The sequence below is a fragment of the Crinia signifera genome, chromosome 4 (assembly GCF_055691185.1).
Source record: "Crinia signifera chromosome 4, ASM5569118v1, whole genome shotgun sequence".
NCBI classification, from domain to species: domain Eukaryota; kingdom Metazoa; phylum Chordata; class Amphibia; order Anura; family Myobatrachidae; genus Crinia; species Crinia signifera.
The window spans coordinates 262,180,056-262,202,931 of record NC_139220.1 but is presented as its reverse complement, the minus strand read 5'-3'; the positions used below and the strand labels follow the sequence as shown (position 1 = coordinate 262,202,931).

Genomic DNA, 22,876 nt, shown 5'->3' with positions numbered 1-22,876 from the left:
TCCCCCACACTGGAAGGAAGGAAGGAAGGAAGAGAGGAGGCCGGCTCCACAGGGGCTCCAGAATTAATTATGGGACTTCCTCATCTTTGCAGCCACCGCTTTCACCAATTAAGTTAGCCACTATGTCAGTTATATTAGCCGCTACATAACTGGGTCCACGCCACATCTATTACCTTTAGTAAAGTTTTGGCGGGCAAAGCGGACCGAACCCGCAAGGGGACGATGATATTACATAAGATCTGTAGCGTTACCAGTGACCACAAAGATGAGGAAGTACCTTCATTATTCTTATACCTATCCCCCGACCCCCTTTATATCATTTATAGACACGACACATAATTCTCACATCTGTCTTTAGCGTATTTCTTCATGTTTAACACAAGGTTTTTTTATATCTATGGCAGGCCGTGCCAACCTGTGTCTATCTAGCTGTTGTGAAACTACATATCCCAAGATTCTCTGCCTAAGTTAAGCAATCTGTAATAGCAAAAGTGGGATGAGGCATGCAGGAACTTCACAATAGCTGGGGAGCCATAGGTCAGACCTGCTCTATGGAGTGAAACTTTTATATTGTGTTCTATTGATATGATATAGTATATATGTACTGAAACATTTTGTAACGAAGTAAAACATTTTTATTTACCAACAAACTTTTTTGTGTTAGTTTTCTCTATAAAATTGATGCTTAATAAGGAATTTTAGTAAAGAGAACCTGTAATATATTTTGTTTGCTATGAGTAGTTAAAAGTTAGCTTAACTCTTGTTAAATCATTGCATGACAAAGTAATGACTGTTTATGGGTGTGACATTATGGATTTAAACATATATTTCGTTTTGAAAATAAAAGGAGGGGGGTTAACCCATAGCCATCTTGTGGTCAAGTACATGTAGTACAATTTCCTATTGTACTGCTGCCAAGCCTCATAATTGTTCAATAAAGAGAAGTGCAAGCAATGAGTAGTATTGGCAGGGACGTCTGGCCAAGATCCAGAATTAGAATAAATGCTATTTTTGTTCTTGCTTTGTCATTATCAGTATTACTGTAGAGCATATGAGAATAAAATATGAGATAAATTCCCAGTACAGCATATTTTAATAGAAAAATGAAAAGTAAAAAAAAAAAAACTATATGCCCCTCTTTAGACAGAATGCACACTACTCTGCCTCTGGGAAAAAACAATGTGCCGAGATAGAATTATCCTTTTTAAAATGATGAATTATTAGAGCATACTGCAGCAATAGGAAACATGCTGTAACTAATGCATTCATCCATCAGGAGAGAGCCGAGCATCATGAGAATGCAGCGTGAATGCCAACTTAGGATTTCCCATACTACATTAAGGGGGTGAGGCTTGATGAATCAAATTGCAGGGAATGGATTAAATGCTAACTGATGTATTAATGGAGGCAGGATACCATTTTATTGAATACTGTCATACATCACTACAGTTTCCTGGTGAAGGAGACCTAGAAGATCTGTGGAACGTTCTCCATTGTTGTCCAAACATCTAAGGTGGTAAACGGACCATTTAAAAAGGAACATACATATAATATGAAGGGTTCCATTGCTGGATGATCTGTTCAAAATCAGCTGCCCCAGAATCTGTATTAGCCATATTCATCCCTCATTAAATGCACCAGTTGGCAGACTATGGCAAGCTTCACTCCCTCACTGACCTACAGGATAATACTTCCAACATTTCAGAAATACAAATTTGCTATACTTTCTCCCAGCCTCATTCGTCAGTCTCTCTGCGTGATTTTTTAAGGGATATTACTAGTGTCCAGTGATAATCCAGCAACAACCATAATGTAGTTTTCTATTCAGCCGGCTGAATCGTTCCTGAACATTCTCCGAACCCAACACGATAACCTTCTCCTTGGCAATGACCTGTATTGGGAAACAATCCATTGTCATGTGAAGCTAGGACTTTATCAGGGAGAAACACAACACAATACAAGTGATCATTAATAAGTAACAACGTCACCACATAAAGAATCACCAGACACCATTAGACTGTAATCTCTCCATGACAGACTCATATTCCTTCAGTTCTTTGTCTTTGTGCTAACATGTATGCGTGTTCCCTGAACAATAAACTATTACCATTATTATCGGTATCTCTGTACAATTTTGAATATCCAGTAGCTCATTTACAACATGTACTGTGGATATTTAGGGGGTATTCCTAGCAAAAGTACCAGTAGCCAATCCCCTGCGAGTGCTTATTAAGTTGCCTTTGTATATGGTTTTATTTATGTGGAATGTCCTGCCAATAACTGGAAGTAGTACACTATGGACCTTATTCAGGTTGATTCGCAAGGCCACCCATTCACAAGGCAAATTCGCATGCAGGGCAAGTGAATGGATGTTACACAGTAACATCCATTCGCAGCCTGCTGGGATCTGCCCCCATCATTCGATGGTCGACAATCATCGAATGATGGCGAAGGCTCACACATATGTATGGTTGCCTCAGAGCAACCTTACATATGTGTGTCTGCTCCGGTGGCAGGTACAGTAGGCGGGCAGCTGACAAATCAATCAGTTTGCCATGGCCGCACACAACCAGCGCATGCACATGCACGGAAATGCGCATGCGTAATGAAAAAAACGTGCGAACGAGGGGACCTAGCGAATGGACCTGAATAAAGTCCTATGGGTCTCATTCAGACCTGTTCACACTGCTAGGCAGCAAATATACACAGCCTAGCGAGCAGGCCTGAATTACCCCCTATGTATATAAAAGTGAATTGACACTGACAGCAAATCGTTCACCAAGATGTTATTGATGTCAGTAATTTGTAGTGATTACTGCAGACATCCTTCTGGGCAAACTGTCCACAAGTTCCAGGACATCAGCAGTCGATATGTTTCGCCATTCCGCCATACTGTGACACCACAGAAGGTAGAGTCAGCCTAGAATGTGCCCGTTGCTACAATTCTACACAGAGGTTCTAAATGGGGTGAATATCTGGACTCTCAGAGGTCATTCCAGCCGAGTTACAAACACATCTATCTTATATTAAAAATGTGGATCCTTCAAACCCATCTGCAGAAGTAGCACACCCTGTCACGTGCGCCAGAGTGTCCAATCACTTTTGTCTAAATAGTGTTCTATCTTGGCACAGTAGCTAGAATTATCATGGTCACTGAGCATAATTGATTTGTAAATAGAATATACTGTATACACCAGGCATTTCCAAAGTCAGCCCCGGGGGCCAATTGCGGCCCGTGCTGTCATTTCATGCGGCCTGCAGCCACCAGCTGGAAGCAGGCAGAGCACCAGATGTGGGAAGCACAGCGCAGGACACTAAAGGTGGGGCGAGCGCACCTTTATCTTACTGTCTGCTGCAGTGAGGAGGTGCCGGCCACCACAATCAGATGTATTTGGCGGCCTACCCCTGCTGCTGCAATCGTATATCACCCTACTCCACAATCACAGTGACAGCAGTGTTTGGGGAGGGGGGCAGCAAGGGGGAAGCTTGCTCCCGTAACATGCAGAGCGGAGGAGGGCAGCAGTGGGAGCCCAAGCATCTCCTGTCCTTGCAGTGCCTGCTTTGCCTCTCCTTCCTCTAGGGTGCAGAGTGGGGAACATACAGTGAATGGGGGACATACAGTGAAGGAGGGGCAGGCTGGGGGACATACAGTGAATGGGGGCAGGCTGGGGGAAATACAGTGAATGGGGGCAGAGTGGGGGACCATTCTGATGTGATTAATGATTCAAAGAATGTTGGGCTGAATGGTCGGCCCCCACACATTTACACTTTACCAAATCTGGCCCTCGTCGCAAAAAGTTTGGACTCCCCTGTTATACACAGGCAGCATATAACCCCTAAAGGGGCCGATCCTACTAAATGCAATGAATACACTGTTGCGAATCATCGCAGCGGTCGCCACACTTTATGGCGGTCAGAATTTTCACACAAGAGCTCACTGCCCCATGGGATAGCGAGCAATTTAGTATGAATTCGGGCCAAAACCAGCTTGCGAAGGGTGCAAAATTGGGTGCAGTTGCTGGCATTCTTAACGCCACGGAAACAGCACCTCGCATCATTCACATACAATAGGACTGAGAGGGAGATGTATCAATCCTTGGAGAGAGATAGATTGGAGAACTTGCACAATGCAAACAATAAATGGTACTTATGTATTATCACGGCGCCCGATTTTTCCATCGGGTCGGAAAAATCGCATCGATCGCATGCGACCAAATAGCGCATGCGATGAACGCGATTTTTCCATAGGAATCAATGTTAAATGGTTCCAAATGTTCCCTGACACCCCATTTCACAGTAGGGGCAATGTTAAATGCCCCCCAGGCCCCCCCATTAGGTGTATGCCCTCTCATTATTAACGCCACCCCACCATCAACACCAACCTGAAGCGTGGCGAGCGCAGCGAGCGCAGCGAGCCCGCGAGGGGCGGCGGTACGCGTCCTCCGACCTTTTCATACCCCCACTATCCACGTCGGCGTGGAGTTGACTTTATATAGTGTGGCGAGTGCAGAATACGAGCCCAAAACGTGGCGAGCACAGCGAGCCCCGCGAGGGGACGCGGATTACTTAACATGTATTTTGCGTGCGCTCGCCACGCTTTGGGCTCGTATTCCTCGTCCGCTCGCCACACTATATAAAATCAACTCCACGCTGACGTGGATAGTGGGGGTATGAAAAAGTCGGAGGACGCGTACCTCTGCGCTCGCCACGCTTCGGGTTGGGGTTGATGGTGGGGTGGCGTTAACAATGCGGGTGCATTTGGGCTAATACACCTAATGGGGGGGCCCTGGGAGCATTTAACATTGCCCCTAAAGTGAAATCGGGTGTCAGGGACCATTTGGAACCATTTAACATTGATTCCTATGGGAAAATCACGTCGATCGCATCGCATGCGCGATTTGGTCGCATGCGATGCGATGAACGCGATTTTACCGCAAAATCGCATCCATCGCATATGATTGTATGCCTTAAGTTAAGGCATACAATCAATGCAACCTGGCGCCGTGATAATACATAAGTACCCAATAAACTTTTAACAGTCATGTATCCAGCACTGTATTTGAAATGAATGAAGCCGATTGGTTGCTTTGGGCAATTGCTCAACTTTATGTCTCTTCGAGGCTTGTTACATCCATGTATGATATTGATGGTGTCTTGAACTTGTAACTTAGTGTTAAACTTGTAGCTAGGAAGGAGTTAGCTACCAGTCTGTGGAGACGAGTTGTGGTGATTGGTCTCCTCAATGAGTTCCAGCTTACAAACCGGTTTGGTTACTATTCAGTTTTAGCTTCTACAATGCTAGATGTCAAAGTGACTGTGTGGTTGCAGTCTGCTGACCAGTAGGCACTGACTCCTACCTGGGCTTACAGGCTGGTACATTAGTGCCCAGAGTCTGGTGGGATAGAATAACAAAAGACTACAGGCCACTCTAGTGTTATGCATATATACATTCACACTGTACACAGCATTACCTCTAATAACTACAGTGTCTCCGTCCCTTAAGAATGTCCGCGTGTGACCATTTCCAAGGTCAATCTGCTTTGATCCTCTCCAGGAAAGTTCCAACATGGAGCCAAAACTTTCAGGATTCTATAAAAAAAAAAACTACTGGTTGGAGATGAACAGAAATCATAAATTCAAATGAAGAACATGTCCGTCTCTTAAAATAAGTAATTGTTACTGTCTTAGGGGGCCTACACACAGGGCAATTTCTAACCTAACTAACTAGATCACTTATAAAATGCCCCTACATCGCTCCATTTGTAGGGGCGATAGCGATGCCTGGCAATTTCTATCCAGAATGCTTGATAAATCTAATCCCCGGTGAGGCCAGTGTTCTAAGGTAACATATCATTGATCACACAGCTCTGACACATCACTGTGTGCTGACTGATCTTGCTGAGCCGTTAGTAAAACTGAAATGCCGCCAGCTGCAGGCCTCTTTCCTGCCCCGGCTGCCCCACCAGTAGTTCCACCATTGCCACGTTGATTATAGTCATACTTACCTACCTGACCCTCTCCTTCAGGGAGAAAATGCTCTGTTCCTGGACATCCTGGTAATGTATAATTGTCATCACCTGTGCTGAAACACCTTTACCTAGCTCCCCACAGGTGCTGGCAATCATACATTACCAGGGAAGTCCAGGAACAGAGCATTTTCCCCCTCATAGAGTGGGTCAGGTAGGCAAGCATTGATTATAGTTTATATTTAGCTGTGATTGAGATACCCATTCAGTTTGTTAAATTAATCAACTTCAATCAAACAGTTGGGTTCTCTTCGGCATTCACGCTGTTAGCTGGTAATACCCTTTTCAACTGCCAAAGCTTAGAAAGTGTAGTAAAATAGGATGAAAGGTTCGTTATGGTCTCCAAGGCGTCAATTAGGGTGGCCAATCCCGGGATCGGCGGGATCCCGGGACTTGGCCACAAAATGTCCGGGATTTCAATCCCGGGATTGGACTATCCAATCCCGGGATTTCGGGATTAGACTGCGCATGCGCAGTCTAATGCCGGGCAGCGTCTGAGCAGCCGCTCAGACGCTGCACGGGTGTTCCCGACCCGGTGTGTGGCCTGCGCAGCATGATTCAGTCAGAGGTCACGCTGCGCAGGCCGCAGCGTGGCATCCCCAGCATCCGGAAGACAATCACCAGCGGGCCTATACCAGCCTCACGCGTCATACCCGCCGCGCCTCCCAGCCGCGTCATACCCGACGCCTGCCCCCGCTCCACTGACGCCTGCCCCCGCACCACTGCCGCCGCCTGCCCCCCTCCACAGCTCCAAAAACGTAAGTTATGTGGGGGTACAGCAGTAATATTCTTTTAGGGTTGCCAATCCCGGGAATCCCGGGATTGGATAGTCCAATCCCGATTCCCGGGATTGAAAAAATGACCCGGGATTTTCATCCCTAGCGTCAATGCCACATTTTAGAATGCAGTGCACTACATTTTTTGTGTACTAATAAATGTTGCCAATAGAATATTATTAGAGACCCATGCAAGGGCTTTTATTCAGGCAAGAACATTTTCCTATTACATGCGAAAGGATGTAACATCTAGCAAAAGACAATAGAAGCCTCACAAAAGTAAAGCTGCCACCAATGTTTGTGAATATAGATCTAATAATTGCTATCCGCTGCCAATAAATAAATTGCAGTAGAGGAGAGGTGTCCTATTAGTTACAGTTTGCATGGCTTTATGCAAATCTGCCCCTATCTGCCAATCGTGCGCAGCCTATCCCAGACCCATATCACTCGCAGACTTTGCCTAACCACCCCCTCCTACAGTTTAGCATTAACTACCCCTTTCCTGCCCTCTTGCTGCAGCCGAATTACCACACCCCACCCCCGCAGTCTAACCCTGCCCCTAGTGCCTGGCTGCAATCCCAACCCCTGTACTTATTTGTGGGAAATGTCAGGATGCCGGCCACAGCATTCCACTGTCTGTCTCCTGACTGTCAGGATCCTGACTGCTGGTACTTTCACTGCATCCCCTATATTAACCACAGGTTATAGTTCATGGTTACCGGTCCACTTATGGTTCCAGATGCCAGAAGGTCTCCAGGTCGAACATTACAGCCTGTCACCGTATGATGAGCCAACTGCTGCTTCATATTCCAATACATGTACTGCAAAACAGAGAGTCCAGTGAGAAGTGTGTGAGGATAGCACAGACTTAGGCAGAGTAACAGGGCTGACACTCTACTTACTATGCAGTATGCACATTATAATGAATGTTAATAATTTATGATCATAAATATGTTGTTGGTGGTTGGTACTAGGGCTTGATTAAGCATTAGACTAAGAACCTCATGTGCCTGGAGCTGAAAATGTCCAAGGGCCTATTATGAGAATTGGAGGAGGTGAGGCCAGTGCCATGCAGACATGTAAACAGGGCTGCCAATATTCAACCCAGGACACCGGCGGCCAATTAAAATGCTGCACCGGCTTTTGAGCCAATCAGAGCTCGTGTACCGGCAGCCAATCAGAGTGGCTGCCGGAACGCGAGGCTTGATTGGCTCACCAGCCGGTGCTGCATTTGAATTGGCAACTGGCATCCTGAGTTGAAGGAACCTCTGGGCTGCAGCTCAGTGGAAGAGGAGATGGAAGAGCAGGAGCTGGGTTATGGCAAGTCAAGTGAGGAGGTTTGGCCCTGGACTGGAAATGAGTCCTGGGCCCCAAAATTCCTGATGGCAGGCATGCATGTAAAACCTTTGTTGTTATGATAATGGGCCAATTTTAATGTAGAGGCTTCGAGCTGCAACTCCATCTGCCCCTTTGTTCAACTGTCCCTGGTTTGAACCAGTGGCAGATGTACTGTAGGGGCTTCTGGGCTGCAGCCATCTCTGAAAAATCTGCTATCTCCAGTGAATTCATGGGAAGGACTATCTGCTAATCACACATAGGACAGACAGTCCCAGGGAGCCTGGGACTACCAGTCCAGACTGTGATTAATAGAGAGAATCCCTCCAGTGGAATTCCACCAACCAAACTGCAGCAGAGTGGTTGGAACCAGGGGTTAAAGTGAGGGGGAACTGGGTGGAACGGAGTTCCACCTCATCTAATAGTAGGGGGAACGGAGTTCCACCTCTACCACAGCCCTGAACAGTAATTCCAACAGAAAAGCCTGCCCCAGCACCTTGTTCTTCTGGCACAGCGTATATAATGTCATGCCATCACCACCACTGAAGTAAAGAAGAGCTACTAAGAAGAGTAGGCTCTGTGCATGCTGAAGACAAGGGGCGGGATGTATTAAAATACATCGCCGCCCTTCGCGCCCCCCCCGCCGCGATGCCGCCGCATATGTACTAACATATGCGGCTGGCATCGCGATGCGGTGACGGAGGCCCCCCGCGATACCTGTACTGTGGTCTGCGGGGGGTCTCCGTCACCTCCCAGCCGGCTTCTGCAGTTTTCACGCCGGGGACAGCTAAGCAAGCTGTCCCCGGCGCTTCCTCCTCCCCCTGCAGCCGGAAGGACGTCCGGCTGCGTTGCTAGGGGGAGGAAGGGCTTACCTTCCGGGGTCCAGGAGGACCTGCAAGAAGGTAAGCCCAAGGGAGGGGGGAAAGGGGGGGTCGGCGAGGCGGCGGGGTTGCGGCGACGCGGCGGGCGGCGAAAAGAAGCCCATAGGCTTCTATAGGGTATCGCCACCCAAAGGTGGCGATACCCTGCCCTGCGGTGACGTGGCGAACGGGTTTTAGTACATAGGAAAATGCGGTAAAACGGGGGTTTTACCGCATTTTCCCTTTAGTACATCTCGCCCAAGATGAGAGGGGGCTGAAGGGACACAGGGCATAGAGCTGCTGAGGGACATGGAGAGTGAGCTGCTGGAGTGACAGAGACAGATGTGTATAAGCAGCACAACTGTGGACATGTGATTTAATATGAATCAAGAGCACTACATGCGGTGTAATGTGTATATGATTGTGCTACTTTGTTGTGTAATTAGTTACTATTGTGTTATTACACCCCTTCCTTATGGGACCATTATTCCATTTTGGGAGGTAGGGCACAAATTCCTTGGCACTGGTCTGGGCTCTGCCTAATGAGGAGGGGGGGGGGGGCAGTGTTAGGGGAATGGAGTTCCACCACCTCTCCAGGACCACTTTAAGCCCTGGTTGGAACCATGGTGTCCATCCAATATATGGGGCTGTAGGCAGCACAAAGAGAACCCTGGGAAGGTTGGGGGTATAAATCAAGACCTGTGAGGACCACTTACCTTGAAGTTAGATTTGCATATAGTCACTGCCTCCTTCATCCCATCTCCTGTTACAAATAATTACAAACTGTTATGACAGATGTTTGTGAAGAACTGTTCTATTTTTACAGAGCACAGACAATACAGACACTTCGTGCAGCCCTGACCTATACACAGTAGTCTGAACATATAAAAGGCTTTCAATTAATTAGGAAAGAGAACAATTAGGTAATAAGACATTAGTTCCTAGTCTCTGTATGGGATGCAGTTATAATCCCAGCAGTCAGAATGCTGGCTGCCGGAATCACTACCGCCAGCCAGCATCCCGATCAATGTGTATGCAGGCTGGGTTAGGGATAGGTCAGAGGGGGGGGGGGGGGGGGCAGGTAGTTTTAGGCACTAGTGGGTTAGGCTGCAGGGGGGAGGAGGTCAAGGAGAGGGTGAATGGAGGGGGAGGTTAGGGAGAGGGTGAATGGAGGGGGGTTAGGTTTGGCACTAACAAGTGGGGTCAAGTTTAGGTGGTGGGGTACGAGGATTAGGGTTAAGCACTAGCGGGGAAGGTATAGGGTCAGGTGGTGGGGTTGTTGTTAAGGTTAGGGCTGCAAGCAGGAAAGGTTAGGGGGTAGGAAGAGATGGTTTAGTCACCTACGGAACCCCTGTCGAGATTCTCTTTATCGGGATGCTGGGGACGGTCCTTTCATCACCGGCATCCCCATTGCCAGGATATGTATGTATCCCCGTAAGTATGCCACAGCTTTGCCCCGGCTCCCTTTATGTCTTCTCAAATACTGTCTAGACTGAAAGCTCTCACAAAGTGAGGCCTACTCCCATATTATCTCCTATACATAAGTATGTCACCTGTGAGCACAAGCATGGATTTATGTCTAATGTAAACATGTATACTAGTCTGTGTACCACTACTGTACCCATGTACTACTGTTGTTGTATACTATGCCCTACGTACAGCACTACATAGCACCGTTGTAGCATAATACTAATGAGCTGACAAGCTGCCCTCCCATAAATACTGGCCAGGTTACAGACCGGCTGCCATCACTGAGGGGTGACGCTTAAACATTAAACCTCTTACTAGAAAAATAACTTTAAATATAAAAAATGATTATTACATGGTACTTCACAAATAAAATGAAAAAAACAAGAAAGGTATAAAAAAAAAAACAACTACAGTATATCTAGGCATATGCGTAAATCCAAAACAGCAAAGGTATCAGAACATTAGAACGGACAGGTCTAAAATAGGATGTGACATCAGTGAGGCATCAATGGCCAAACAAAGGTGTACCAATTTTTGCAATAGGACTAGAATGGAGGTGTAGTTGCAATCTGTGGTGAAAAAAAAGGGATGTGGGGAAGGAAGCGAGAAGGGGAGAGTGGACACAAATGGTAGGGCTATTAAAAAAAAGTTGAATCATTAAGTAAACTGGGGGTTTTCTCACAAAAAGGAGATCCAGGAGTTACAGATTTTATTAAATTACATGAATTATGAATAATATTCATTATTATGAATAATGCATGAAGTGTTTATATCGTATACACGCCAAATATTTGGGAGGCCTGAAGTGAGGTGGCAGAGGGGACGTCCAATCTGCAGCAATTTGACATGTAGCTGTTGATAACATATAGCGGACCAGCTTTGATTGGTGACGAGAGACCCCCAGGATCTAAGACTAAGATAAAAAATGGGGGGGGGGACGACAATGGGACAGTGATCCCAGTAAGGGAAGTTATCAAATTTCTCTTTTTCTGACCAAAGTGGACAGCGATTGGGATACTGATGTGAAAAAATATGCCCTCTGCTGCACTCTACCTCCCCCTCTTGTTGGGGATGTAGAGTGCATTTTTTGAGTTGGGTGGCAATGTAATACCACCTGTAAAGCAGTTTGTTTGGATGTGTTTTCCTTAATCCGGACACAAAGAGGTAGAGGCTGTCCGGACATAAATATCCTCCCAATCATCATTGTATAGGCTTTTTCTTATGTCTGCCTCCCAGACAGATTCATCAGAACCTTTAGTGCTGGGGGACAATAGAGCGTTTTTTTGCCACATGTGCATACAGTAAGTCACACTGCTCATGTGCTGCGTTTATGTTGCAACAATGGTGGCAATAAGGATTTATTTGCAAAATGAGTGACAGGAGTGGCAGCAGGCCTGTTGCGGTCATATTGGGGATGTGTCACATGTTACAACTGTGATTCTGTATGCAGTTACAACGGCACCGGCGTCTTACTACCAGTGGTCATGCTGTGCCTAGTAGGGTTACACAGCAGGTGGATGCTCAGCCCATGGGCATGTGATGGTTGCATCTTTGTTTGCAAGCAGCAGTTCAGAGATGCACCCAGTAGGCTCTCACCCTATTACATTTCCTCCATGTGTCTAACTGGATATAGTGGTGGAAACAGACCCTGAGATTATAGAGTTCCCCTGCTAACACAGCGGAATCTGCACCAGGAACAGGCAGAGCAGGAAGCCAAAGGATGCAGGAGCCTCAGATTAAACCTCCTCATTTGTCTTTCCAACACCCACAGTGATCAATAATGAATAGTTATTAGTCGATGCAATTTACCTTGAAGGCAGACAGACAAGTTAATATTGAATGTGTAATTACTCTCATCCCGGAGATACGGCATTGGCACAGGATCCTGCAAGAAATTTATGTGAGGATTAATGAATGGTGAGCAATGGGCAGACAACGTGGGCCTGTCTAACAAGATGCGCTATACACTACCACATAACATCAACACAGCACAGGAACAACATTCATTTACCCATAGAAACTAATAGATCATTGCTCTAGACTTTGTTTTCATTATATGCTCAGTTAAAGCACAATCTTCGCTTAAGAATAAAGCTTTCTATATTATCAGCTGTCTATTGTCATATACCGGTGGTTCCCAAACTGTGTGCCCTGTGCCAAAGGGGTGCCACAAGTCTCTTGCAGAGGTGCCCATACCTCCCAACATCTGTGTCTCACTAATCGGGACACTCGTGCGGCGAATGTGCCCAGAGTCTATTCCATTTAGGCTGGGGGGCCTCCCAACTGCCCCCCCCCCCCCCCTCTGCTGCGGGACACTGGTGGCCCCGGGCAGTATACTGTGACGTTCCCGCAGAAAGCGGGACAGTTGGGAGGTATGGGGGTGCCTCAGGATGTGGTCCAGGACAAAAACTAGGCTGCCAATCATAAAACATGTGGCCCATCAGAAGCACAACCTTGTCCTTCACAACATAGCTGAACCTTAACCTTCTGAGCCCCAGCATCTCTATGAGTGATGTGCAAAATATTAGCTAAAAATGCCAGCGCCGCTCACATTTGTTATATAAATTCAAATAAATTGTGTTAAGAGAGATTATATTTCCTAAATTAGATAAATATTTCAGGTCATTATGATAAATACAAAGGTTTGCTTGGCAGTTTTCACATCTATTTTGACAAATTCACTTGGCACTCAAAGGGTTAAGAGGACAGGTATCTTACTTAATTTAATATTCTTTTCCCAATTTATCAGAACTTTTATACTAAAATGATATTCCCTAGGGTGCCGTGATTCAAGAAAGTTTGGGAACCACTCCCTCTAGGAGGGGCCACATGTCATCAGTTTCCCCCAGCCCTCTCACTTGTGCTCTATTGTGGGCTGCCTAGGAGGAGTGCAGGGGGAGGCTGGAGACTTGCCCACATTTCCAGGGAGCCTTCTGGCCATTCATGGAGGGTAAGAAAAAAAAAATGGGTTCCACCCAGCACATTGAATGATATCAGTAACCAGATTTAAAAACCACATAGTGGTATTATTTGGAGACCTTGATTACATATATTTATAAATACATGAGTAATCCCCCAAGCTATCCTGAGTACTGTGGCTCTACTAGTTAATTATAGGTCCCAGATTGGGGCTAACATGGGTTGGGGTGCAGTGCCCCTGGATTGGTAAGGCTGAGTGGCTGTGAGGTGGCACACTAGTACATTCTAACACTTTTTTATTTTCTTACCAACAACCTTATCACTTAACACTATTTCCATAGGCATTTCTATAAAGGGTTCACCCATACATTATACTTTACTACTTAACCTCCCCCCCCCCCCCCCCCCATCTCCTAGTAATTTGCACATGTGCGCTGGATATGTTCAGAGACCTGCACATGCACAGTAAACCGGCATAATGCTCGCCGTCAGAGAGGAGGGAGCCAGCAGCAGAGGCTGCACGTGGGTCCTCTTCTCTCTTAAACGCCCCTGACTATTCCTGTAATATTTTAACTATTCATAACTTTTGTATCACCTTTCGTACATACTGTAGCTCTGGCTTTTTTAACACTTATTAACACTTTAGTTAATTCACTGGTGTACTGCTCTGAGCAGTCTGGCTTATACTGATTTATCGGAGTGCTGCACCCCAACACCTTTAGAAATATGGTCCCCCAATACCCAGAGAAGCCTTGACGTATGGCTTGGTGACTTACCCATGTATTTGCAAATATGTAACCAAGATCTCTAAATCCAACAACCATGTAATTTTTAAATCTGGTTACTGATATAAATCAGTGTGCAGTTAGGGGAACCCACAAACCCACGGAATTGCACAAAGCAACCGGGGCGACAGCCTAGGGCCAAGCATGTCCCATCGGTTCCCATAAGGACATCCTGGCCATCTAAATGTTCCCAGAGGAGCATTAAGTGGCTACCACGTGATATTATGACATCACACTCCTAAAGTCCCTTTGATGCTCTATGATAGGATAACAAAATGGTTTCAGCCACTGTATGTGGGCAGTCAGTTTACTTTAAATGTAACACCGGTATTACGCCTACTTCCAAAAAAACCTAGAGCCAAATACATAAATGCCCCCATAGTGCAGGTACATAAATGCCAACACAGTACCTGTGCCAGGGAGGGGGAGTGCAGTGGGACACGGGCAGATAGGCCGCTGATGAGCGGGTGGGTGCTCATCAATTTCCGTGGGTGCTCAGGCCCTCAAGCACCCACAGAATCGGCACCTATGAACTGTGCGCCCCAGGAGGGAGCAACTGGGACAGTACAGCGGCGGCATGGCAAAGGTGGGTGACACGTGGGCCCACTATAGTATGCCAAGATAACAGCCTTGTAAAGCAGGGAGGCTTGGCTTCAATTACACAATGCAGCATCCCCTGAGGTTTGAGAGCCTCCTGGCTGTTCAGGAAGAGTAGGCTTGTATGCTGTAGCAACATGGCTGTACTAGAGCTATGTATTCTATCTGGATTTATTGCCGGCAGGTGTGAAGGGTCCATCTTGACACTTCATAAACTTGTGATCAATTATATGTAATGCACAAATAAAAGCTCAGCAATATCCAGGAGCAATAAAAACAGTCAACTGTGTCTGGTAGTACACAGCAAAAAAAAAAAACATGCATGAACAGGAAAATCAGTGTAACCAGAGAAACTTCATGCTGCTTCTACTCACCTGGACTGGATTTGGCAGCACAAATGGCATCAGGGCTTCCATGGGCACAACCCACGGAGATATAGTGGTTGCAAAGTTTTTACTCAAGAATGGCCCAAGCGGAACATATTCCCATTTCTGAATGTCTCTAGCTAAGAGGAAAATGATGGGTTATATTCCATGGAAAATAAGTGTAGAATGTGGAAGAAAAAGATAAAAAGGAAATAAATGTAATTACAGTATATTAAACTCCAGATAAAATGGGCCTACAGCAGAGGTGCATGCAAATGATGAGCAGCTGAGATTGTACATGGATTCACAAGTGCTGAAATATGCAAATGTCAGCTTGAGCATTTCTCTTGTGTACTTTGTGGGACAGACTTAACAAAACCCTGCAGCGCCAACTTTGCCTATGTGAGCAATGCTCAAGTGCGCTGGGGTAGCCTATAATTTTCTCATAATATGGCCAATGCGGCGACATCACAGCTGCAGCTGTTACAGGCCCATAGCACGTCTATCACACCTCCTCTTTTGTCGATCACTTTAGGTCACCTCCCAGTATGCACACTAAGACAGAAAAAAATTGGAAGTGGTGGTGCGCTATCAACTGCTGCTGGCATAGGGTTGTCAGGCCCTAATATATATGAAAAACAAACAGAAAGAAATGCCAGCGCAGGCTGTTCCAATGATATAGACAAGACGGTTCTCAAAAAATAAAGTGTTTTAATTACTAAAAATACATAAAAATAAATGACACAAAATATCACAATAATATAACTTTAAAAATTGAACATATATAGTTCTGGTGCCATATTGAGCGCTGATTGCATAGAATGTGGCAAGGTGTGTATTGAAATTGGATATGGCTGACGAATGGTTTGTTATATAACCATCAAATGATCTCGTCTGGTTATTGTTTGATCCAGATATGGGTTCACACGTAAGTCCAGAAATACCCTATGATTTCAAGGGCTCAAGGTTCCCGTTTAGACGTTTCCTCTTGTGCTGGCTGGAACAATTAGGAATAAGGCATATCCCAAAAGATGGAGTCCAGCAATTGCAGGCACGCCAGTGGGAAGTGGACAGGTCACACAATTGGAGATGGAGTGTCAGCAGATCGATAGGTGGGCTCAACGCGTTTCCCCGGCACTTATACGTCCGGCTTCATCAGGAGCAAGTATTGAATGGGAGCTCAGTTTTAAAGCAGACTGCTAATTGTTTGTTTGATTCACCTGTGCATTAATCAAATGCTAACATGCATTAATCAAATGCTAACATACTCAATTGTTCCAGCCAGAACAAGAGGAAACGTCTAAACGGGAACCTTGAGCCCTTGAAATCATAGGGTATTTCTGGACTTACGTGTCACCCCATATCTGGATCAAACAATCACCAGACGAGATCATTTGATGGTAATATAACAAACCATTCCTCAGCCATATCCAATTTCAATACACACCTTGCCACATTCTATGCAATCAGCGCTCAATATGGCACCAGAACTATATATGTTCAATTTTTAAAGTAATATTATTGTGATATTTTGTGTCATTTATTTTTATATATTTTTAGTAATTAAAACACTTAAGGTCGACATGGGCCAAGGTCGACATGACTTAAGGTCGAATTTGCATAAAGGTCGACATGAGGAAGGTCGACATGGATTTTTCACTGTTTTTTTTATCCGAATGTCAACACAGTCGACATGGACACAGTTGTCAATGAGAATCGGACCCTCACATCGCTCGCTTTAATAACCTCCTCCACGGCCTAGTGGATGGTAGGGCATGAAATACCGCCTGTCGGCACATGTCGGCTCAAAAAACAGTGAATAACTCCATGTCGACCTTATGACCAGTCGACCTTCCTCATGTCGACCTTTATGCAAATTCGACCTTAAGTCATATCGACCTTGGCCCATGTCGACCTTAAGTCAGGTCGACCTTCCTGCCAGTCGACCTAGTGGGGTCGACCTAATGACTGTAGACCTAAGTTCATTCTAATAGATGACCGCATCCCGTCAGGAGTGTTTGTTTTGCAGCTCTTGTTTTCTGAGACTGCCTTTTACACTGAACTCTTTGTTGTCAATTGATTATCCATTGACATTTGCATCCCCTGAGTGCAAGCAGTCCTTAACCACTACATGTCAAATGTGATCATAAATGACATATGGTGTCAATGGCATTTAACACATTGCTAGCTAGCAAGGGCCCTAACGAGCACAGAAGAAAGACATTTCTGGATGAACACCAAGCGTTGAAACCAAAGTTGTCCGTACAATTTATCCAATGGAGTGGCCCAAGCTTTAGAAGACCTATAAGTGTTTCTTACAAAATAAGTGTACACTATTCTATTTACAGGACACTATTTACTAAAAATACAGAAGGTTAAGGTTGTACATTTTTATCCTATATGAAGGCTAACGCTTCTCACTTTTTCCTCACAGAGTTTTGCACACTGATGCCCAATAGATTTTCATGTTATGCACTCATGTTCCAGCCTAACAATCAGCCAATGCTTTTCTGGTTTGCTGACATTCCACACACTGAAACAGACCCTGTGGGGTAAATTTTCTAAGACGTGTATTCTACTTCCGTGGGATGTTGCTCTGGGCAACCAATCAGGATCTACTTCTTATTTATTTTGCACCTTCTAGAAGATAATAGATAGTATCTGACTGGTTGCCCATAGCAACATCCTGTATCATATATAGAACTCCCATCTTAGTAAATTTCTCCATGAGTGTTTCATATATTCACTGATACAGGGCCTTATTCAGAGATGTATGGTCTTGCGGCCTGATTCAGTTTTGTTAGCAAAGCAAAAAAGCACACAAATGGGCATAACCACTGCAGATGAGGCAGATGTAACTCCGGCCGGATCAGTCCCTAGCACGGAAGTACACCAGTGGAATGCTCAAGCTGACATTTGCATAGTTTCACTCTAGTGAATCTGGGAGGAAACACAGCTACAAATGATTTACGTGCACCGCTGATCAAGGCCTTTAGCGGCATCAAAAGAATATATGCCACAGCAGAACAAGATGCACTCTAATGCTGGGTACACACCAGAACGATGCACATCGTGAGCGGGTCAGAAGACGATCGTACGACCCGCTCAGGAACTGCATCCCATCTGATCGCGATCCGTTCCGTACCCACTTGTATGGTCGTTTTTCAGATCCTACCTGCTGCAGGTAGGATCTGAGAAACGACCTGACGACCCGCAGGGCTGCGCATCGGACCGGGATCGGATCAGAAATGCGCTGAAATGGCCCAAAACATGCCCAATTTACATACAATCGGTCGAGATTGTATCTAAATTGGGTCATTTGGGGCCAAATCATTCTGGTGTGTACCCCACATAACACTACGGCCACAGATAGCTACCGTACTCTAACTCCTGTAATAACCAGAGTCCCTCTTCCAACAAAACACCTTGTGCCTCCTAAGGCATGAAACTGTCAAACCTCAAGAAGTGTTTGTGTGAGCTGGGTTCCTCCTGTCCACCACTCATCACTTTGAGGAGAGGAAAGGCTCAGGGATGGGAAATCTAAACATGCAACTCTCCTGAGGGGCTGACGGAAGCCACATTAAAGTACATTCTATATCTATAGCAATGGGATCATTATGCTGAAGATATTTTACAATACACACAAATGCTCCATGCACAAAGGCTGAAGTCTGCTGAGATCCTTACCACTCCAGTCATTCATTAATACCATGCCAAAAATGTGCTCGTCAGCCTTTTGAATGGGAATTGGTTTTCCTAAAGCATTTCCAGGGCCCACAAAGAAAGCCTGTGAATGATAACATTTCCAATGCTCATGAATACTGTGAATACTGTGGGTTTAAGCATATATATAGTTCAAAAAGCTAAGACAGCAGTACCATAGCTACTGACAATGATCAGTCCCCGATGTACTGTATATGAATCAACCAATCCAAGGTACCCCTAAAAACTAGTACGGGGTTGACTATTCATTCATCTAGATAGCAATAACTCTGCAGATGGTGTCAGCATGCTGAGTCCCGTTCCCTGCTATCTGATAGACATCTGGATTGGAAAGAAGGATCCATTCAGCTCTGCACCCTTCGGCTCTTGAGTATGCATGGATGACTTCAAGTTCAAGAATGGAGTTTGGCGGTGTAAACTTTCACCCATACTCAGAGCCATAACTAGGGTGGTGCAAAGTGTGCTCTGTCCTGAGCACATATGCCTTATGGGTGTAGAAGCGGCTGCATCTCCGCATCCACCCTGACCCATTGAGCAGGACAAGACTGGCAAGCAGGTAATCTGGCACAGGAGGTAATGCTCCACCAAGGGGAAATTAGTGTCCGTGACAAACAGAAGCAGTCCCATGCAGCCACAGGCAGGGCTATCCAGCGAGTTTCTGATACAGCCGCCACCGCAGTCTGGTGACCATGGAGCTGAGAGGACTAGAGAGTCTCTTCTCTCTGTGTATACAGTATATACTGTGAGTGTGTATTGTGTGAATGTATACTTTTTTGTGTAGGCCTATTACAGATGTTTAGTTACACATTTGGTTTAGACTACAAATGCTATGCCCTTGGAACCTAGCTAGGGATTGTTGACTTTTAAACATAGGCAATACTGTGTGGACATAACATGTTTAACCCCTTCCCGACATTTGACGTACATTTACGTCATGGTCGGGATGTACTTCCCGACACATGGCATAAATGTACGTCATGCCTTTGAATTGTCACCGCGTCTACAGACGCGGTGACAGAGGGACGATGTCTGCTGTCCCTGACAGCAGACATCCTCCCTCATTGCCCAGGGGGGGCAGCGATGCCCCCCGTCATGGGCGATCGCTGCGATTGGCTGTTCAAACGTGAACAGCCAAAAGCAGTGTTAAACTGTGTGATGTGTAAAATTTAGACTCTGCTGCCCCCTAGTGTCCAAAAAAATTAAAGGAGGTTGAAATAATGATGTAATAATAAAGTTTAGATATGGTTTATGTTAGTTATTAACTATTTTGAGTGGTATGATTATTTGTCTCACAAGCAGAAAATTTTACATTTTGCAAATAGCAAAATGTTCCATTTTTTTACGACATTTTGGTATTTTTCACAAAAAAACTGTATCGACCAAAATTTACCACTAATTTAAAGTACAATGTGTCACGGGAAAACAATCTCAAAATCACTGGGATAAGTAAAAGCAAAAAAAAAGTTATCCCCACTTAAGTGATACCTGTCAGATTTGAAAAAAAGGCCTCTGTCAGTAAGGCAAAAACAGGCTGTGTCGGGAAGGGGTTAAAGGGCCCTACTATTTTGTGGCATAATGCGTGTGTAAAGGGCTCTGCTACTCTGTGTAAGCGGCACTATTGTGTGGCATGGTGTGTATAAGGGGTACTGCTGTACAGTGCACTGTCAATTGGTACTATTCTGAGCAGCGCATAATGTCCTTATACTGAATATGTGTGTGTGTGTGTGTGTGTGTGTGTGTGTGTGTCTCAACAGTCTGGTGCAGGGCACCAAAATGTCTAGTTACAGCACTGCCCCAAGTGGCCAACGTGGTAATGTTCATACGTAATACTGGAGCAGCTCAATAATGAATTGACCCCATGGATTGGGATCAGCCAAATCAAGGCATGTTAGATCCATAATTACCATGGAGCCATTGCACATTTTGTTCTGAGTAAACAACCCAGTAATTGCATGCACATTATTTAGCTCAGTAACACACATGTTTTGAAACATATTGCTGCCCAATACTGACATTACTTGCAGTGTTGCAAGTAAGGTGGTACGGGGTAGTACTTGCACCACTGATTACTTGTCCCCAGTCCCCTAACACCTGAATTGAGGGAAAACACGTTGACAATAAACAAACATTTCTCACCATTTCCAACTCAATGTCCAGGAGTTTACTAGCCTCAAAGGTTGGTGGCTTGTCTAGAATAAGAAAGATGAAATTATATATCAAGTCTTTTTTCAGCCTTACCTACTATATCAGCTGGGTAAATAAGGAGATTTAGAAAACTCTCCCAGTCCAGTGGACATCTTACCGTCACTTGGCCTTACTTGCCCCTTTGGTCTCCGGATTGGAGTTCCAGATACCACAACAGAAGATGCACGTCCATGATAACCAACAGGCAGATGCAACCTAATGCAAATGAAATTGGTGAAAACCTACATATACCTCCTGGTTTACAAGGAATAAGGGCCATGACAACACAAAGTACAATAATAAGAAAATTGTATGCATTCTAGTGTAACAAACTCATCATACGTTTTCAACTAATCGATTTGCTATATTTCTTTTAAAAGAACTGTTGCCATATCTGCAAATGATAATAATGAGCAAACACAGTAACTAAAAATATAAGATTTTTCATCACAATGGTATCCATTTAGCCCTAATGAATTCTTATCTTATAGAAACTGCCTTATATATTGCAATCAATGACTGATGGTCTAGTAGTTGCTTAGCAGGGATTTTGCTGGCATTGGTGTTAATAGGTTCACTTGGGGCTATTCTATTATCAGCAGAAAAGTACTAGGGGGTATCCAATTATCTAATGGATTCCTCAGGTGGCTATCTATTTAGCCCCAGATAGCCAGCACTTATAGGGCGGTATTCAATGAGCCTGATTCGCCATGTTTTTATGGCGATTTTGTGCTGTTAGGCGAATTTTTGACTAAAATGGTGAATCACCCTATTCAATGACCAGATGGCGAATACATTAAAAGGTTTTTTTTTTGCCATGATTCACCGAGTAGCAATCGCTATGTTTTTATGGTGAAGTGAAATGTGAACTTTTAAAATAAAGTATTTTTTTTTTTTACATTTGGTGTCAAAAAATCAGGAATTTTATTCTGAGGAGGGGCATGCTATTTTTATCCATGTGCTGTAAGCACATGAATATATATTTAATTTAATTTTTTTTTTTTTTTTACACAGACCAGCCAGCAGGGGGCCGGAGCCGAGCCGCTCATTAGATATTCGTATATTCAATTCACCTAATCATTACATATTCATGATCGGGTGTAGTGAATATACGCGGTCCCCTGCTGGCACCCCCGGGGGGCAGCCTGTGCTGCCTGGCACCCGGGGAGCCCACCTCCCCCCCCCCCCCACAAACGTTCTGGGGCAGGCAGGGAGACTTCCATCTCCCTGCCTGCCACCGTCCTCAGGCTCCCTGCGGCGTTCGCCGCAGGAGCTCAAATTCGCCCGTCAGGGGCAGCGAGCCCCTGACTCGTTGAATACCGGAGCCAGCGAGGCTCCGGAACGCGGTGACCAGTGGCGAATGTGCAGCGAATCCTAAACAGGATTCGCTGCACGTCGCCGGTATTCACATTGAATACCGCCCATAGCCAGCTCTCAGTGCTTTGATAACACATGGATGTGGAAACTTATCCCAGATCCCACGTGTTATCACCTGAAAATGGGACATTTTCTGGCCAACGAAAACGGACTACAATTGGATACAACCAAACAAGTTTAAAGATAAATATGGGAGTGAGGGAGAAGATAAAGAGCTTTTCAAGGGGTATGTTATATTTTATTGGCATTTATCATTTCAACAGTCATAACCCTAATCCCCTGATGCCAGTCCACACAGAAAGCCCTCATTTCATGTCAACAGTCTGTACACAGCGACATGTTCAGCGCTGACATTGTAATGTTGTCATTATGACTACATCCCCTTTTCTAAGTTCATTTGATATATGTCCACTGAAATTTCCATTACACAATTATATCCTTTAGATAAAACTACAAAAT

The 22,876-nt window shown here is 45.1% G+C and overlaps 1 protein-coding gene across 1 annotated transcript in view; it reads right to left on the bottom strand.

The window, feature by feature from the left end:
• Positions 1-1,074: 1,074 nt before the first annotated feature.
• FAH (fumarylacetoacetate hydrolase) overlaps positions 1,075-22,876 on the bottom strand; it is a 39,373-nt gene continuing 17,571 nt past the window's right edge. The window contains exons 6-14 of the mRNA XM_083184467.1: positions 21,159-21,256; positions 20,993-21,045; positions 18,821-18,920; positions 15,143-15,273; positions 12,277-12,352; positions 9,714-9,760; positions 7,522-7,623; positions 5,472-5,589; positions 1,075-1,891 (exon numbers count right to left, since the gene is read on the bottom strand). Coding sequence (XP_083040593.1) covers positions 1,821-1,891; positions 5,472-5,589; positions 7,522-7,623; positions 9,714-9,760; positions 12,277-12,352; positions 15,143-15,273; positions 18,821-18,920; positions 20,993-21,045; positions 21,159-21,256 — 796 coding nt within the window. The 3' untranslated portion in view covers positions 1,075-1,820. The remainder of the gene's footprint in view (positions 1,892-5,471; positions 5,590-7,521; positions 7,624-9,713; positions 9,761-12,276; positions 12,353-15,142; positions 15,274-18,820; positions 18,921-20,992; positions 21,046-21,158; positions 21,257-22,876) is intronic.